The following is an 18,147-nucleotide window of genomic DNA, read 5'->3' as shown; positions in this document are numbered from 1 at the left end:
CCTGAGTAGCTGGGATTACAGGCACACGCCACCACACCCAGCTAATTTTTTTTTTGTATTTTTAGTAGAGACAGGGTTTCACCATGTTGACCAGGATGGTCTCGAACTCCTGACCTCATGATTCACCCACCTCGGCCTCCCAAAGTGCTGGGATTACAGGTGTGAGCCACTGTGCCCGGCCTATATTTTATTTTTTTTAAAGACAGGGTCTTGCTCTGTTGCCCAGGCTGCAGTGCAGTGGTGTGATCACAGCTCACTGCAACCTTGAACTCCCCAGGCTCAGATGATCCTTCCCACCTTAGCCTCCCAAGTAATGGACTAGAGGCATGTGCCATCACGCCTGGTTCATTTTTGTATTTTTTTGTAGAGATAGGGTTTTGCTATGTTGCCCAGGCCAGTCTTGAACTCCTGCATTCAAGGGATCTGCCCGCCTTGACCTCCCCAAGTGCTGGGATTACAGATTTGAGCCACCTCACCCAGCCTATGATATTTAGGAGTTAAAAAAAATCCCTCCAAACTACATATAGAGCATACAATTTGTATAGAGTTTATAAACAAGCAGTAGCTAATTAATACTGTTTGGGGAGTCACATATATGTAATACAACTATTTCTTAAAAGTCAAGGGAAAGACAAAATTCAGGTTACCAGTTACCTTTGGGAGGGAGGAAGTGGGATGGGACAGCATAAGGGTAGGTGTGTTGTATTGCTACTGTTCTAGCTCTAAAATCGACTGCTTGGTTCACGGGTATTCATTTTTATTTTTGTTTTTTTTTAAATTATGCTGTATAATTTACATGTTTGCTATATTTTTTTCTTTTGGATTTACTGAATACTAAATCAGTAAAGAAATGGACTTAATAAAGGAATACACAATTCCTTCCTTGTATAGTCACATGGAAAGAAAATCATAGAAGATATGTTCCCTCACAGCTAATAGCAATTTCTTAAAATCTTTCTGCCCAGGAAATCTGCTTGGCTCACTGTTGTTGCCGCAAGTCCTCAGAGAAGGAGAGTTATAATGAAATGAGCAGAGGCTTTAGAGTAGAATACTTGGCTCTGCACTAATATGTCGTTTTAGGTTTTTAAATATTTTAATATTTATTTATTTATTTATTTATTTATTTATTTAGAGACAGAGTCTTGCTCCGTAGCCCAGGCTGGAGCACTGGAGTGCAGTTGTGTGATCTCGGCTCACTACAACTTATGCCTCCCGGGCTCAAGCAATTCTCCTGCCTCAGCCTCCAGAGTAGCTGGGATTACAAGCACGTGCCACCACGCCTGGCTAATTTTTGTATTTTTAGTAGAGACATGGTTTCACCATGTTGGCCAGGCTGGTCTCGAACCCCTGGCCTCAAGCGATTTACCCGCCTTGGCCTCTCAAAGTGCTAGGATTACAGGCCTGAGCTACCACGCCTGGCCTATGTTGTTTTATTTTTTGAAGTTCGTTTTCCTCATCTATTAAAGAGGCATGTTAATAATTCCTCCTAACAGAGTTAATTTAAGGACAAAATGAGATAATGTCTGTAAAACCATTTTATAAGCAATAAAATACTTTTAAAATGTCAGCTAATTTGTGAAAGCTGAAGGTGAGAGGACATGAGATTAGCAGGTTTTCTACTAGGCTATCTGGACCTAGTGGGAGTAGCACTGAGGGCATCTCACGTACCTTGATGAGTTGATTATTTTTCACATAGTGCAAAGTGTTTGACCGATTACCACCAGCCACCACAGGTGGATAGGCTAAAATGTCTGCGCCACGAGCCCGGCATTCAAATTCAAACTGTGAAAAACAACAGCAAGGTATGACTCAAAGGGTTTCTGTAGGGCTGCCCCAGCCCAGGCTCTCTTCAACAGCCCATACCTCCATACCAGTACTTATCTTAAGTCATTACTGGGAAGCTATTCATCATATCTAACCAAACCTTTTATGCTGTAATTTCAGTCCATTTCTTTTATTCTCACCCCATGTACTATAATCTATGTAAGTATACTTTTTTATTCCCACAAATCCTGTTATTTCAACCCTATTATTAAATCTGTTCTTTTTTCTTTAGTGTTCTCTAAATTTCTTATAATTTTCAAATTAAGTCTAGAAGATAGAAAACTATGATGAAGGCTGAGCCTTGAAATACTATCATGTAAGGGTAACTATTTGTTTATTCTTATTTAGCTAAACACTGAAATGTGACTTACATTTTTAACAACAGCTCTAAATTACTAATTCCAATCTTTCAAATAGCTACAAATCTAAATGCTCTGGAAAAGTGAAAAAGGATGCTAGGACAATTGCAGTCCTACTAATTTCACTACGTTCCAGGATACAGGATGGAGCTGGAGGTTGGTGAGTATCTGCTACTATCTACAGCACTTTCTCAACCTCTATTTTTTGAGACATGGTATTGCTGTCACCCAGGCTGGAGTGCAGTGGGGCAATCATAGTTCACTATAGCCTGAACCTTCCAGGCTCAAGCCATCCACCCACCTCAGCCTCCAGAGCAACTGGACTACAGGTGTGCTACCATGCCCAACGAATTTTTTTTTATTTTTATAGTGATGAGGTCTCAGTATGTTGCCCAGGCTGGTCTCAAACTCCTGGGCTCACGTGATCCTCCCATCTCAGCCTTCCAAAGTAATGGAATTACAGGCATGTGCCAGCACGCCTGGCCTCAGCCTCTTTTTTTTTTTGAAACAGTCTTGCTCTGTTGCCCAGGCTAAAGTGCAGTGCAGTGGCATGATCTTGGCTCACTGCAACCTGTGCCTCCCAGGTTTAAGTGATTCTCGTGTCTCAGCCACTTGAATAGCTGGGATTACAGGCATACGTTACCACACTCAGCTAATTTTTGCATTTTTAGTAGAGATGGGGTTTTGCCACGTTGGCCAGGCTGGTCTCAAACTCCTGGCCTGAAGTGATCTGCCCGCCTTGGCCTCCCACACTGCTGGGATTACAGGCATGAGCTCCACGCCCAGCCCTCAGCCTCTTCTTTACATTGACCTAAACAGTATTACTTTTGTCACCTCACAGTGCTAAATCTTCCCTTCATCATCATCTGTGCTACTTTGCAATTTTCTTCCTTTAATTGTAACGTAGTATATTTTAGACTTATAAATGACCAGTGATATTTCAGAACCAAATCCTCTCCAATGACATGCTGGTCATCACTATCACAAAAGCAGACTGCACTGCCATTTCTGCAAATCAAATTATTATATTCATCTCCAACAAGATGGTGAAGCTAACCATCTGAATCTCACCTTAGCATAAAGAAAGGCTTCTTCCACAGGGGCTTTACTGGCGAACATGGTTTCTATGAAAGCCTGCAAAGAGAAAGGAGGATGAAAAGAACACGATCTCATTCTATGTTGCTTACTCAAACATTCAAAATACTGGAGCTCAAATGAAAAGCACCTTTCCCCACAATTTCGTCAACCTGAAGTTGTGACCTACTGGGGGTAATAATACAGTTTTTTTTGTTTTTTTTTTTTTGAGACGGAGTCTCGCTCTGTTGCCCAGGCTGGAGTGCAGTGGCGCGATCTCGGCTCACTGCAAGCTCTGCCTCCTGGGTTCACGCCATTCTCCTGCCTCAGCCTCTCGAGTAGCTGGGACTACAGGCGCCCGCCACCACGCCCGGCTAATTTTTTGTATTTTTAGTAGAGTCGGGGTTTCACTGTGTTAGCCAGGATGGTCTCGATCTCCTGACCTCGTGATCCGCCTACCTTGGCCTCCCAAAGTGATGGGAATACAGGCGTGAGCCACCGTGCTGGGCCAATAATACGGATTTCTGAAAGGAAAACATTTTGCTTTGATTTGAATGTGTCCCCTCCAAAATTCACGTTGCAACTTAATCCCCATTGGGGTGATAGTAAGAAGGGAGGCCTTTTGGGTAGTGATTAAATCACGAGGGCTCTGCCCTCATAGATGGGATAAGTGACCATAAAGGGGCTTGGTGGAGTGAGTTTGGCCCCTCTTGATTTTCTGTCCCTTCTGCCATATGAGGATACCTAGAGGGTGCCACCTATCAGGAATTTCCCTTCACCAGACACTGAATCTGCTGGCACCTTGACCTTGGACTTCCCAGCCTCCAGAACTATGAGGAAATACATTTCTGTTGCTTATAAATTATCCAATCTCAGGTACTTTGTAATAGCAGGACAAACATACTAAGATATACATTTGTTATTTATGTAACAAAATACCTCAATAGCCCCATGTATGAAATTATGGATTGAATGGCCTAGTCTATAGCAACGTTTCCCAGCCTCAGTACTACTGACATTTGGGGCCAGATAATTCCTCGTGGGAGAGCTGTCCTGTTCAGTGTAGGATGCCAGAAGCATTCCCAATAGTAACAACAGGACACTACCAAAATGCTCCCTAGGGGACAACACTGCTCTCCCACTAAGAATCACTGACCTACAGTATAAGTAATTTTATTAATTCTCTGTGATAACCACACTATATGTGTGTGCATTTTTTTTTTTTTTTTTTGAGACAGAGTCTCACTCCATCCCACAAGCTGGAGTGCAGTGGAGTGATCAGAACTCACTGCAGCCTCAAACTCCTGGGCTCAAGTGATCCTCCCGCCTTAGCCTCCTAAGTAGCTGGGACTACAGATGCATGCCACCATGCCCAGCTAATTTTTAAATTTTTCACAATTTTTAATGTTTTCAGCCTCCCAGCGTGGCTCACACCTGTAACCCAGCACTTCAGGATGCTGAGATGAGAGGATCGCTTGAGCTCAGGAGCTCGAGACCAGCCTGGGCAACATAGTGAGACACTATCTCTCTAAAAACAAACAAACAAACAAACAAACAAACAAACAAACAAACAGGCTGGGTGCGCTGGCTCAAGCCTGTAATCTCAGCACTTTGGGAGGCTGAGGCGGACAGATCATGAGGTCAAGAGTTTGAGTCCAGTCTGTCCAACAGAGGGAAACCCCATCTCTACTAAAAATACAAAAAATCAGCTGGGTATGGTGGTGTGCACCTGTAATCCCAGCTACTCAGGAGGCTGGGACAGGAGAATCACGTGAACTGGGAGGCAGAGGTTGCAGTGAGCCGAGATCGTGCCACTGCACTACAGCCCGGGCCACAGTGCGAGACTCTGTCTTAAAAAAAAGAAAACATGAAAAGATTTCATAGTATGAGGTTGAACGGCATTGCCAAAATGCCCAAAAGAGTAAAAGCAAGTGGTGCAATGGTGGGAATATTTACATGGCTTGCTCCCTTTCTTCATTCAAATCTTTCCTCAAATGTTTCCTCCTCATAGAGGCCCTTCCCGACTATCCCATCTAAATTAGCACCTTCCATCACATTTCATCCCCCTTCACTGCTTCACTTTTCTTCATAGCATTTAATTCCAGATGACTTCATGTCTTGTTTGCTTACTGTCTCTCCTCCACCAGAATGTAACTGTGAAGAGTGAGCATGGATAGTCTATTGTGCTCACTAATGTATCCTCAGAACCCAGAGCAGTGCCTGGCACACAGTTGGTGTTCAGTAAATATCTGCCGGATAATGAACAATTAAAATCAATTAAAGGGGCCGGGTGTGGTGGCTCATGCCTGTGATCCCAGCACTTCAGGCGGTCGAGGCGGTGGTTCACGAGGTGGAGAGATCAAGATCATCCTGGCTAACACAGTGAAACACGGTCTCTACTAAAAATACAAAAAAATTAGCTGGGCGTGGTGGTACGCGCCTGTGGTCCTAGTTACTCGGGAGGCTGAGGCAGGAGAATCGCTTGAACCTGGGAGACAGTGGTTGCAGTGAGCCGAGAGTATGCCACTGCACTCCAGCCTGGGTGACAAGAGTGAGACTCTATCTCAAAAAAAAATTAAAAAAAAAAAAAATTAAACGGCTGAGTGTGGTGGCTCATGCCTGTAATCCCACTTTGGGAGGCTGAGGCAGGTAGATCACTTGTGGCCAGGAGTTCGAGACCAGCCTGGCCAACATGGTGAAATCCTGCTGTCTCCACTAAAAATACAAAAAATTAGCTGGGCATAGTGGTGGGCACCTGTAATCCCAGCTGCTCAGGAGGCTGAAGTAGAAGAATCACTTGTACCCGGAAGGTGGAGGTGGCAGTGAGCTGAGATCGTGCCACTGCACTCCAGCCTGGGTACCACGGCAAGACTCCATCTCAAAAAAAAAAAAAAAAAAAAAAAATCAATTAAAGGACACTTGCACACACAATCACAAATGTTGACAAATAACTTATTCAGCACTATATTTTTAGCATGAAACCTAAAACATATGGCAGTCCTAGTGGCTTCATTCACTCAAAAGAAGGATTTGTCTTTTTATTAATTTTGCTCTGAACCCTTATTGCCTGGCATAGATAATTGTTGATGTCATGGCTTAAAAAAAATTTTTTTTTAAGAGATGGGGTCTTGCTATGTTGCCCACACTGGAGGGCAGTGGCTATTCACAGGCACAATCATGGTGCACTACTGCCTTGAACTCCTGGGCTCAAGCGATCCTTCTGCTTCAGCCTCCTGAGTAGCTGGGACTGTAGGTGCACACCATTGTGCCAGGACAGTCATGACTCTTTCAAACTGTTATGCAGACTCAACAGGATAGAAAAGTTCCTCCTCCTTCCTAGGTGATCAAATGCCTAATCTTGCTTTACTTCTTTTTGTAAGGAATGTGCCTCCTATGAGTCAATTTCTTTACAGAGCATTCCAGGTACACATGACATGCAGTTCAAATGCTACCTATCCTTACTATATGCTTGATGTCCTTCCAGTAAAGATCAAGAGTTAGACTTTATGATTGGCACTTCTTAGGACTGTCTTGTCACAACATAGCCCATACTCCCAATAAAGACTTAACACTCTTACTTCACTAAGTGCTACCTGAATGTTTGTATTTTGACTGTTAAAAAATGTAAAATGGGCTTTCTTTGCATTTCACCCTGCATCTCATAATCAGAACACATCACAAATGAACACTGTAAAGCTAATGGAGAAGGGAGAGTAGAGAGAAAAAGCATTTCACAAACCATTTCATGAAAGTTGTGTGTGTGTGTGTGTGTGTGTGTGTGTGTGTGTCAGAGAGATGGCGGGAGGGATCCCTTAACATTGTCCCATGGATCTTTTCTTAGCTTCCTTATTTTAAAAATCAATGATTTCAGACTGGGCACAGTGGCTCACACCTGTAATCCCAGCACTTTGGGAAGCTGAGGCAGGTAGATAACGAGGTGAGGAGTTCAAGACCTGCTTGGCCAAAATGGTGAAACCCTGTCTCTACTAAAAATACAAAAATTAGCTGGGCGTGGTGGCGGGCACCTGTAATTCCAGCTACTTGGGAGGCTGAGGCAGAGAATTGCTTGAACCCGGGAGGCGGAGGTTGCAGTGAGCCTAGATCGCACCACTGCACTCCAGCCTGGGCGACAGAGTAAGACTCCATCTTAAAAAAAAAAAAAAAAAATCAATGACTTGAAGGAAGACACAGATGTACGTCCATCACACTTGTTTAAGTATTAAGTAGTCTTTGCTGGCCTGGCTGGGGCTAGCAGTGAACACTGTACTTGAAGGATATTAACAAACTAGACAGCACACAGAAGAGGGTTACCAAAATGAGGGGAAATATAACATATGAGGAATGGTTAAGGAAAACAGAACGTTTAACTTTGGAAGACTAAAGGTAGAATATAGAGAAGCAGGCCTGAAATGTTTGTGTGCTATTATGCTGTGAGGTTTAATTCCAGCAGGTCTGAAATTAGCCTGAGCTGTTCTGCTAAAGTTCCTGTATGACACTGATTTGGGCCACGGCCTGAAGCATACTGATAAACAGTGTTGCAGGGAGTTTCAGAGCAGTTTGTATCAGCTTGTCAGTACTGATAACAGATCAACGCTTTGTACTGGGTCTCCATGAGCTCCTCAGAGGGCTTTACCATTATGTAGCAGGGATATGCCTATGTGACCAAAATCAAAAATCCTAAGTGAGATTCCATTTTAGGCTCTTGGGTTCTGAGGTGTTCTGGGCATTCATCACTGGTTCCTGGTCTGTGAGAGAACCACCAAGCCCTTACATAGGGAGAAAAACAGGAGTCTGCACCTGGCTTCTCCAGACTCCTTGCTGTGAGATAGCCACAGGCTGTGATACATATCTTTAACTTTAATGCAGTTGCTATCTGAAACCTTTTTCCTGTAATGACTGTGTATTTGCAAGCACTATCTCTAGGTCTTCTTTAACAATTGAACTCTATTTAACTGCCACTTAGAAGTAGGAATGTTGACCAGGCCTGGTGGCTCACGCCTGTAATCCCAACACTTTGGGAGGCCGAGGCAGGCGGATCATGAGGTCTGGAGTTTGAAACCAGCCTGACCAACATGGTGAAACCCCATCTCTGCTAAAAATACAAAAATTGGCCGGGTGCGGTGGCTCATGCCTGTAATCCCAGCACTTTGGGAGGCCGAGGTGGGTGGATCACGAGGTCAGGAGATCGAGACCATCCTCGCTAACATGGTGAAACCCCATCTCTACTAAAAATACAAAAAAATTAGCCAGGCGTGTGGCAGGCGCCTGTAGTCCCAGCTACTTGGGAGGCTGAGGCAGGAGAATGGCGTGAACCCGGGAGGTGGAGCTTGCAGTAAGCCAAGATCGCACCACTGCACTCCAGCCTGGGCGACAGAGCGAGACTCCACCTCAAAAAAAAAAAAAAAAAAAAATTAGCCAGGCATGGTGGCAGGCGCCTGTAATACCAGCTACTTGAGAGGCTGAGGCAGGAGGCAGGAGAATCGCTTGAACCTGGGAGGCGGAGGTTGCAGTGAGCCGAGATCATGCCACCACACTCCAGCCTGGGCGACAGAGCGAGACTCCGTCTCAAAAAAAAAAAAAAAAAAAAAAGAAGTAAGGAAAAGTAAGGAATGTTTAGAAGACACCTAATTCATTCTTGATTTTTTACTGAGATAAAATTCACATCATATAAATTAACCAACAAAATGAACAACCCAGTGACATTTAGTACATTCACAATGTTTTGCAACCACCACCTCTCTCTAGTTCCCAAACATTTTCATCACCAGAAAAGAAAATCCCTTACCCATTAAGCAGTTAATTCCCATTCTCCTCTCACCCTATTCCCTGATATCCTCTAATCTGCTTTTTGTCTCTACGGGTTTACCTATTCCGGATATTTCATATAAATGGAGTCATATAGCCGGGCGCAGTGGCTCACGCCTGTAGTCCCAGCACTTTGGTGGGTGGATTGCTTGAGTCCAGCAGTTCGAAACCAGCCTTGGCAACATGGTGAAACCCAGTCTTTACAAAAAATACAAAAATTAGCCAGGCATGGTAGCGCAAGTAGCTCTGCCTCTCAAGTAGCTGGGCCTACAGGCATGAGCCACTGTCCCTGGCCTGTTGTTGAACTGTAAGAGTTCTTTAAATAGGCCCGGCGTGGTGGCTCACGCCTGTAATTCCAGCACTTTGGGAGGCTGAGGCGGGTGGATCACCTGAGGTCGGGAGTTAGAGACCAGCCTGACCAACATGGAGAAACCCCATCTCTACTAAATATACAAAAATTAGCCGGGCGTGGTGGTGCATGCCTGTATTCCCAGCTACTTGGGAGGCTGAGGCAAGAGAATTGCTTGAACCTGGGAGGTGGAGGTTGCGGTGAGCAGAGATTGGGCCATTGCACTCCAGCCTGGGCGAGAGAAGAGTGAAACTCCATCTCAAAAAAAAAAAAAAGTTCTTTAAATATTCTAGATACTAGAACCTTATCAGATATATGATTTGCAAATATTTTCTCTCATTCCGTTTTTTCACTTTCTTGACAGTGTCCTTTTAAACAATTTTTTAAAGTTTTTTATTTTAAATTCTTTTTTTTTAATAAAAAGAAAGGAGGTCTCACTATGTTGCCCAGGCTGCTCTTGAACTCCTGAGTTCAACTGATCTTCCTTGCCTTGGCCTCCCAAAATGCAAGGATTACAGGTATGAGCCACCACGCCCATTCCCTTTGTTTTTTATTATTTTTTAAGATCATTATTGTTTTGAGACAGGGTCTCACTCTGTTACCCAAGCTGAAGTGCAGTGCTGCGATCTTGGCTCACTGAAGCCTCTGCCACCCAGGCTCTGGTGATCCTCCCACCTCAGCCTCTGAGTAGCTGAAATTACAGGAACATGCCACCACACCCAGCTAACTTATTTTTGTATTTTTCATAGAGATGGGGTTTTGCCATGTTGCCCAGGCTGGTCTCAAATTCCTGGGCTCAAAAGATCCACCCACCTTGGCCTCCCAAAGTGTTGGGATTACAGGCATGAGCCACCGTGCTTAGCCTTTTAATTTATTCTTAAATTAAGTTTAATTATTTTTTTTGAGACAGAGTCTTGCTCTGTTGCCCAGGCTGGAATGCAGTGGTGCGATCTCGGTTCATGACAACCTCCGCCTACCAGGTTCAAGCAATTCTCCTGCCTCAGCCTCCCCAGTAGCTGGGATTACAGGCACCCGCCACCATGCCTGGCTAATTTTTTGTATTTTTAATAGAGACGGGGTTTCACTATGTTGGCCAGGCTGGTCTCGAACTCCTGACTTCAGGTGATCCACCGGCCTCAGCCTCCCAAAGTACTGGGATTATAGGCGTGGGTCACCGTACCCGGCCTTTTTTTTTTTTTTCCTAAGGCTGTTTCTCAGTGTGAGAAAAGTACCCTTTGATGTAGAGAAGTTTTAAACATTGATAAATTCTAATTTATCTACTTTTTCTTTTGTTGCCTGTACTTTCGGTATCATATTTAAGAATCCTTTGGCAAATCTAAGGTCATGAAGATTCACCCTTATGTTTTTTCCTAATAGTTTTATAATTTGAGCTCTTAAGTTTAGGTCACTGATCCATTTTATTTATGTATTTATTTAATTTGTGAGATAGAGTCTTGCTCTGTTGCCCAGGCTGGAATGCAGTGGTGTAATCTTGGCTCACTGCAATCTCCACCTCCTAGGTTCAAGTGATTCTCCTATCACAACAGTGCAGCCTGGGAACAAAGGGAGACTGCCTCCCGAGTACTCGGGATTACAGGCATATGCCACCACACCTGGCTAATTAAGTTAATTTTTAGATAAGGTGTGAAGTAGGGGTACAACTTCATTCCTTTTTTTTTTTTTTTTTTTTTTTTTGAGATAGAGTCTCGCTCTGTCACCAGGCTGGAGTGCAGTAGCGTGATCTCGGCTCACTGCAACCTCCACCTACCAGGTTCAAGCAATTCTCCTGTCTCAGCCTCCCAAGTAGCTGGGATTACAGGTGCCCACCTCCACATCCAGCTAATTTTTGTATTTTTAGTAGAGATGAGGTTTCACCATGTTGGCCAGGATGGTCTTATCTCTTGACCTCGTGATCCACCTACCTTGGCCTCCCAAAATGCTGGGATTACAGGTGTGAGCCACTGTGTCCGGGCACAACTTCATTCTTTTGCATATGGATATCCAACTGTCCCAGCAGAACTGACTCATTTTTAAAAAAATTCATCCTTGGTTTGATATGGCACATGCTTTGAAATCATGGAATGTGGAAATGATAGACCCTGAACTTCACGAGCTAGCAAAATGGATTGGGAGGGAATTCTGAATCGCTGGTAGGTCTGCTAAATATTCGATAGTTTGGTTAGTGCCTTCGGTGCTGGCTGAAAGTAAGCTCAGAATCTCTTTTAGATGAGCTTCTTTTTGATCAACAGATGGAGCTCTAACCCAAAGAAACTGGGCTACTATCATTTTTGATGAGTCAGCTGAGACCAACCACAGCTAAAATAATTCGAGTGGCAAGTTGACAGCGATGGGTAAAAAACCATGGACATAAGGGGCTATTCAGTGAAGAAAATGAGCCATTTTCTAGACTATTACATGCAATACCCTGAGGAACTCTTTAAAAATGGTTCCTGAGAATTTTAGATCAAAGAACAGTATCTCTCATTTTGAATATTGCTGAGTGAGAAAGGTTCACAGGGAAACCCCTAGTTTATTAAAATGGATGAAGGGAGGGGCCTATCATATGTATCTAGATATGGGCAACTGTCCTGCCCCTCCCTCATCACATAGTCAGTGCCTCCTAAAGCTACAGAAATGCTGTGGATGCAGACAGTACGGTTCTGGTTGTATGAGGACATAAATGAACTCCATTATGGGATACCCCTCACCCAGGTTATGACTGATACTGTGATAAAAGGCATCCACCAGCATGAACTTCATATGTGACTTTGCTGTTAGATCTCAGGAAGATGTAAAAAGGCAGTTTAAGATCTTTTATCCCAACTTCCTGGATAATAAAAAGATAGTAAGTTTAGGACTTTATAAAAGAAATAAAATCAAGAAAGAAATGCGGCATGAAAAAGAATAAGGTTAGACCCTTAGTTTATACCATATATAAATAGTAACTCAAAATGGGTCAAAGACCTAAACATAAAACATAAAACTCTTAGAAGAAAACATAGGGGAATACCTTTATGACACTGGATTTGGTAATATTTTCTTGGATATGACACCAAAAGCACAGTTAACAACAACAAAAAAACAAACTGGACTTTATAAAAATTAAAACATTTTGAGCATTAAAGGACGCTATCAATAGTAAAAAGCCAACCCTCATAATGGGAGAATATTTGCAAACCATATACCGGATTAAGAGTTAATATCAAAAACATATAAGGAATTCCCACAACTCAACAACAAAAAAATCCAGCCCAATTTAAAAAATGGGCAAAGGAACTGAACAGGTATTTCTCCAAATAAGATATACAAATAACCAATAAACACATGAAAATATGCTGAACATCACTAACTGTTAATGAAATGCAAATAAAAACTATGAGATGTCATTTCACACTCATTAAGATGGCTAGTACTCAAAAGGCAGAAAATAACAAGTATCGATTGGCAAGAATGCAGAAAAACTGGAACCCTTGTGCATTGCTGGTAGAAATGTGAAATGGTCCATTTGCTGTGGAAAACTATATGGTGGTTTCTCAAAAAATTAAATGTATAATCAGGAGGCTGAGGTGGGAAGATCACATGAGCCCAGGAGTTCGAGGCTGCAGGGAGCTAAGATGGTGCTGCTGCATTCCAGCCTGGGAACAAATGGAGACTCTGTCTCAAAAAAAGGAAAAAAAAAAAACAACACAGACTCACCACAGATCTAACAATTCTACTTCTGGGTATATACCCCAAAGAACTGAAAGCAGGGACCTGAATAATTATTTGTAAACCCAGGTACATAGCAGCATTAGTCACCAGAGCCCAAAAGATGGAAACAACCCAAGTGTCCAATGACAGATGAAAAGATGAAGGAGGCCGGGCACGGTGGCTCACGCCTGTTATCCCAGCACTTTGGGAGGCCGAGGTGGGCAGATCACGAGGTCAGGAGATCGAGACCATCCTGGCTAACACAGTGAAACCCCATCTCTACTAAAAATACAAAAAAATTAGCTGGGCGTGATGGCGGGTGCCTGTAGTCCCAGCTACTCAGGAGGCTGAGGCAGGAGAATGGCGTGAACCTGGCGGAGCCTGCAGTGAGCCGAGATTGCGCCACTGCACTCCAGCCTGGGCAACAGCGAGACTCCGTCTCAAAAAAAAAAAAAAAAAAAAAAAGATGAAGGAAACATTGTCTATACATACAATGGAATACCATTCAGCCATAGAGGAATGTCATTCTGAAAAATGCTACAACATGAACTTTGAAAACATTTTACTAAGTGAAGTAAGCCAGTTACAAAAAGACAAATACTGTATGATTCTACTTATATGAGGTAATTAGAATAGGCAGAGTCACAGAAAAAGTAAAAGTTACCAGGGGCTGGGAGGAGGGAAGAATGGGAAGTTATTATTTATTGAGTACAATTTCTATTTGGGATGATAAAAAAGTCTGAAAAAAGATAGTAGTAATAGTCACACACAGTGTGAATATACCTAATGTCATTGAATTTCTATTTTAGCCATTTTTAAGACATACACTTAAAAATGGCTAAAATGGTAAATTTTTTTTTTTTTTTTGCAGAGTCTCTCTCGGTTGCCTAGTCTGGAGTGCAATAGCATGATCTCGGCTCACTGCAACCTCCACCTCCCAAGTTGCTGGGATTACAGGCATGTGTCCCACGGCCGGCTAATTTTCTATATTTTTAGTAGAGACGGGGTTTCGCCTTGTTGCCCAGGCTGGTCTCAAACTCCTGGCCTCAAGTGATTCACCTGCCTCAGCCTCCCAGAGTGCTGGGATTGCAGGCATGCGCCACCGTGCTAGGCCTAAAATGATAAAATTTTATATGCATCTCACCACGATTAAATAAAAAACACACAGAGGCCAGGCATGGTGGCTCTTGCCTGTAATCCCAGCACTTTGGGAGGCCGAGGTGGGCAGAGTGCTCGAGCTCACGAGCTCACATGGCCAACATGGTGAAACCCTGTTTCTCCAAAAATAATGATACAAAAATTGACAGAGGGCCAACCCTGATAGAATTTTACAGGAAGGTTTGGGATCCACAACTGCCTGTCATTAAACTCCTCAGACTATAAAAATCCCAAGGCAGATATGTTTATTATCTGAGTTTAAAGGAATTTTAGAAAGAGAAAGGTTCCAATGAGTCTCTAACATTAGATGTCAAAATGCTGTGTTTTAATATCAGCATGGTAAGAGATGAAGAACATTGATATATAGGCCAGGATCTCATAATCCCAACTCCTGGCAGGGAACACAAGACCTTTCACAAATGTGTGAGTAAAATGGCCTGGAGGTGGAAAAGAAACTCTTTTACATCTACTGGATGGAGTAAGACAGTGTACAATACTGTCTGGGCCTCTTAATGAAGAACTTAAGAATGACAGAATTAACTCATGGGATGTGGGGATGCTGCTGTGAAAGGATAAAAAGTCTGGTTAGAAGTCTGTGTAGCTCAGTTGGTCGAGCATCAGATTTTTAATGTGAGAGTCCAGGGTTCAAGTCTATAATTCAATTTTTTTTTAAAGTTATAAATTTTTTAATTTAAAAAAGTCTGGGCCGGGTGCGGTGGCTCATGCCTGTAATCCCAGTACTTTGGGAGGCTGAGGTGGGTGGATCACCTGAGGTCAGCAGTTCAAGATTAGCCTGGGCATGAACATGGTGAAACCCTGTCTCTACTAAAAATATAAAAATAAGCCGGGCGTGGTGGTGGGCGTCTGTAATCCCAGCTACTTGGGAGGCTGAGGCAGAGAATCACTTGAACCCGGGAAGCAGAGGTTGCAGTGAGCAGAGATTGCGCCATTGCACTCCAGCCTGGGCGACAGATCAAAACTCTGCCTCAAAAAAAAAAAGAAAAGAAAAGCACTAATCTCTATTAAGAAGAAAAAAAGAAATGCATTTCAATAAGATAGACAATGTCCAAAGAAGTTCTGTCATAAAATGGAAATGAACTATATGCAGCATGCTACCAGGGGATCTATGTGAAAGAATCATCAGATTCATGAGCAAGTAGTCTTTTTCTCCTAAGATCCCTCCTTTCAATTATTTGCCCATGGATGCCAGGCAATTGGACTGGTTCACAGATGACTGTTCTAGAACTGAGGGCAATTCTGTATGAAAAGTAGATGTTCAGAGTCCAGCAGAAAGTAAAATCCTCTGGAAAAAGTTAAGAACGAGTTGGTCAACAGGGCTGAATTATAGGCTATAATCATAGTCCTGATAGAAGAACTGGACACAAAAGCCCTATTATTTGGGTAAATATTGATTCTTGGGCTGTCACTAATGGACTTGCAATTGGTCTAACAAGTGGGTCACAAAATACTGGACAATAGAAGGGCCCTCCATGTGAGGAGCTGCTCTTTGGAAATCTCTATGAAAATTCTAAGGGAAAAATCAAAGTAGGGCATGCTGATCCCAAAGAAACTCTATGCCAGAATTTTAAGGTGATTGGAACCAACAGTTGATGGCCTAACTTGATCTCTTGAAATGGCAACCAAGTCTATGAAATGGGTGGAGGAACTCAAGCCAGCCAGTGACGCACTGAACAATGACATATACCAGTGGGCTCCATTGAAGCTTAAACTATTAATAAAAATTGTCCTGGCTGCCAACAGTATAGTGTCATTTTCTGTATTTATCCAATTTATCTCCCTATGATTAGACTAGCTCAATAGCTGACCGAGGAAGTTTCCTTCAGCGGGAAAGGTTTGCATTCAAATTAATATAAAGGCATTTGCTTGACTGCAGTAACCACTGTATTATGCATACGTATATCAAAATATGTTGTACACTTTATATATAAATAAAAAAATTTTAAAAATGATTAAGAAAGGCAAGGTTGTTGCTAAGGGGAAAGAAGTCAATAAATGAGTGGTACAGAAGCTCAACAGATGCTTCTGGAGTCTCAAGAGATGCTTAAAGCAAGAGAATAATATTCTCTCTTTGCTTTAACTCAGATACCCCTTGGGGTAAAGAACTTATGAAATCCCCTTTCTTAAGAAACGGAGTCTTGCTGTGTTGCCTGTGAGTGCAGTGGCTACTCACAGAAACGATCATAGCAGCACCTGTATCATAGTCTACTATAGCTTCTAACTCCTGGCCTCAAGTGATCCTCCTGCCCTCAGCCTCCTGGGTAGTTGGGACTACTGGCATCACCACCATGTCTGGCGTTCTCCTCCTCTTTTGAAGAGCCAAAAAGAGAGCTAGGCAATAGCCAGTCTAACAAGCACACTTCCAGGAGTGACATATGTCCTCAAAATGGATGAAGAAATGGGACAGCTGCTGGGCGCGGTGGCTCACACCTGTAATCCCAGAACTTTGGGAGGCCGAGGTGGGCAGATCACCTGAGGTTGGGAGTTCTAGATCAGCCTGACCAATATGGAGAAACCTCGTCTCTACTAAAAATACAAAATTAGCCAGGCGTAGTGGCACGTGCCTGTAATCCCAGCTACCCGGGAGGCAGAGGCAGGAGAATCACCTGAACCTGGGAGGTGGAGGTTGTGGTGAGCTGAGATCATGCCATTGCACTCCAGCCAGGGCAACAAGAGTGAAACTCCATCTCAAAACACAAAAAACAAAAAAGAAAAAGAAATGTGACAGCTATCCATGACTATGTGGAATAATACAAATAAGGCTATATCTTGATTCCTGTTTCACAGGATGCATCTTTTTTTTTTTTTTTTTTTTTGAGATAGAGTTTCACTCTTATTGCCCAGGCTGGAGTGCAATGGCGCTATCTCGGCTGACTGCAACCTCCACCTCCTGGGTTCAAAGATTCTCCTGCCTCAGCCTCCCGAGTAGCTGGGATTACAGGTATGCGCCACCATGCCCGGCTAATTTTATATTTTAGTAGAGACTGGGTTTCTCCGTATTAGTCAGGCTGGTTTCAAACTCCCAACCTCAGGTGATCCGCCTGCCTCGGCCTCCCAAAGTGCTGGGATTACAGGCATAAGCGCCCAGCCAGATGTATCTATTAAAAAGGATCTGTGTTGGGAAAGCAACCTGTTTTGCATATTAATTATATTATAATATAATAATATATAAATATATAATATACAATATATAATATATATTTATATATATTATATTTATATATAAACTAAATATATAATATAAATAATATTTCAAATTTAGCCAGTTACATTTGAAAATCAATGGATAATAATCTAACACATAAAACCATTAAGATAACGGTTTTACAAAGGTTACCAGAATATGATGACAGAATGCTGTCTCATGCCATGTTCCATCTGTTATAATATGTGTAAAAAGAGCTATTTGCATTGTTATTGTGGGTAAATAGGCATAAGGAGGTGGAGAGAAAATTGGGACACTTGGCTCAGTGACAAAAATAAATAACAAGGTATAACTTGGTGGGCCTATATTCCTGAGAATTCAAAATTCAATGTGGATGATTCTGGAAAGTACATTGAAATGAGTCTATTTAGGTGTGACTACCACTCATATGACGTAAGCCTGGGGGACTCAATATTTTGGGGTCCCAAATTTATTTTCTAGTTGTAGTAAAGCAGTTGTACAAATGAAACAGTTGTACAAATATTAGTTGTACTAATATTTAATGGCGACAACATGTCATGTTCCCACACTCAAAATAAGAGAGCCTTAGTGGAATTAGGAGCCAGGCTAGGAGCAACTGGCCAGGTGGATTTGTTTTCAATGAGGAAAGACATACTGATGAAATAGATTTGCCAGCCAGGCGTGGTGGCTCACACCTGTAATCC

At 42.7% G+C, this 18,147-nt stretch overlaps 1 protein-coding gene across 4 annotated transcripts in view; it reads right to left on the bottom strand.

The window, feature by feature from the left end:
- XPNPEP3 (X-prolyl aminopeptidase 3) overlaps positions 1-18,147 on the bottom strand; it is a 75,045-nt gene that overhangs the window by 21,906 nt on the left and 34,992 nt on the right. For all 4 annotated transcript variants that reach the window (XM_003814616.7, XM_008967376.5, XM_008967377.6 and 1 more), the window contains 2 exons: positions 3,255-3,317; positions 1,669-1,782 (listed from right to left, as the gene is read on the bottom strand). In XM_003814616.7, the coding sequence (XP_003814664.3) occupies positions 1,669-1,782; positions 3,255-3,317 (177 nt within the window). The remainder of the gene's footprint in view (positions 1-1,668; positions 1,783-3,254; positions 3,318-18,147) is intronic.

This window comes from Pan paniscus, chromosome 23 (assembly GCF_029289425.2).
Source record: "Pan paniscus chromosome 23, NHGRI_mPanPan1-v2.0_pri, whole genome shotgun sequence".
Lineage (NCBI taxonomy): Eukaryota > Metazoa > Chordata > Mammalia > Primates > Hominidae > Pan > Pan paniscus.
This window is presented reverse-complemented; position numbering and strand designations above follow the sequence as displayed.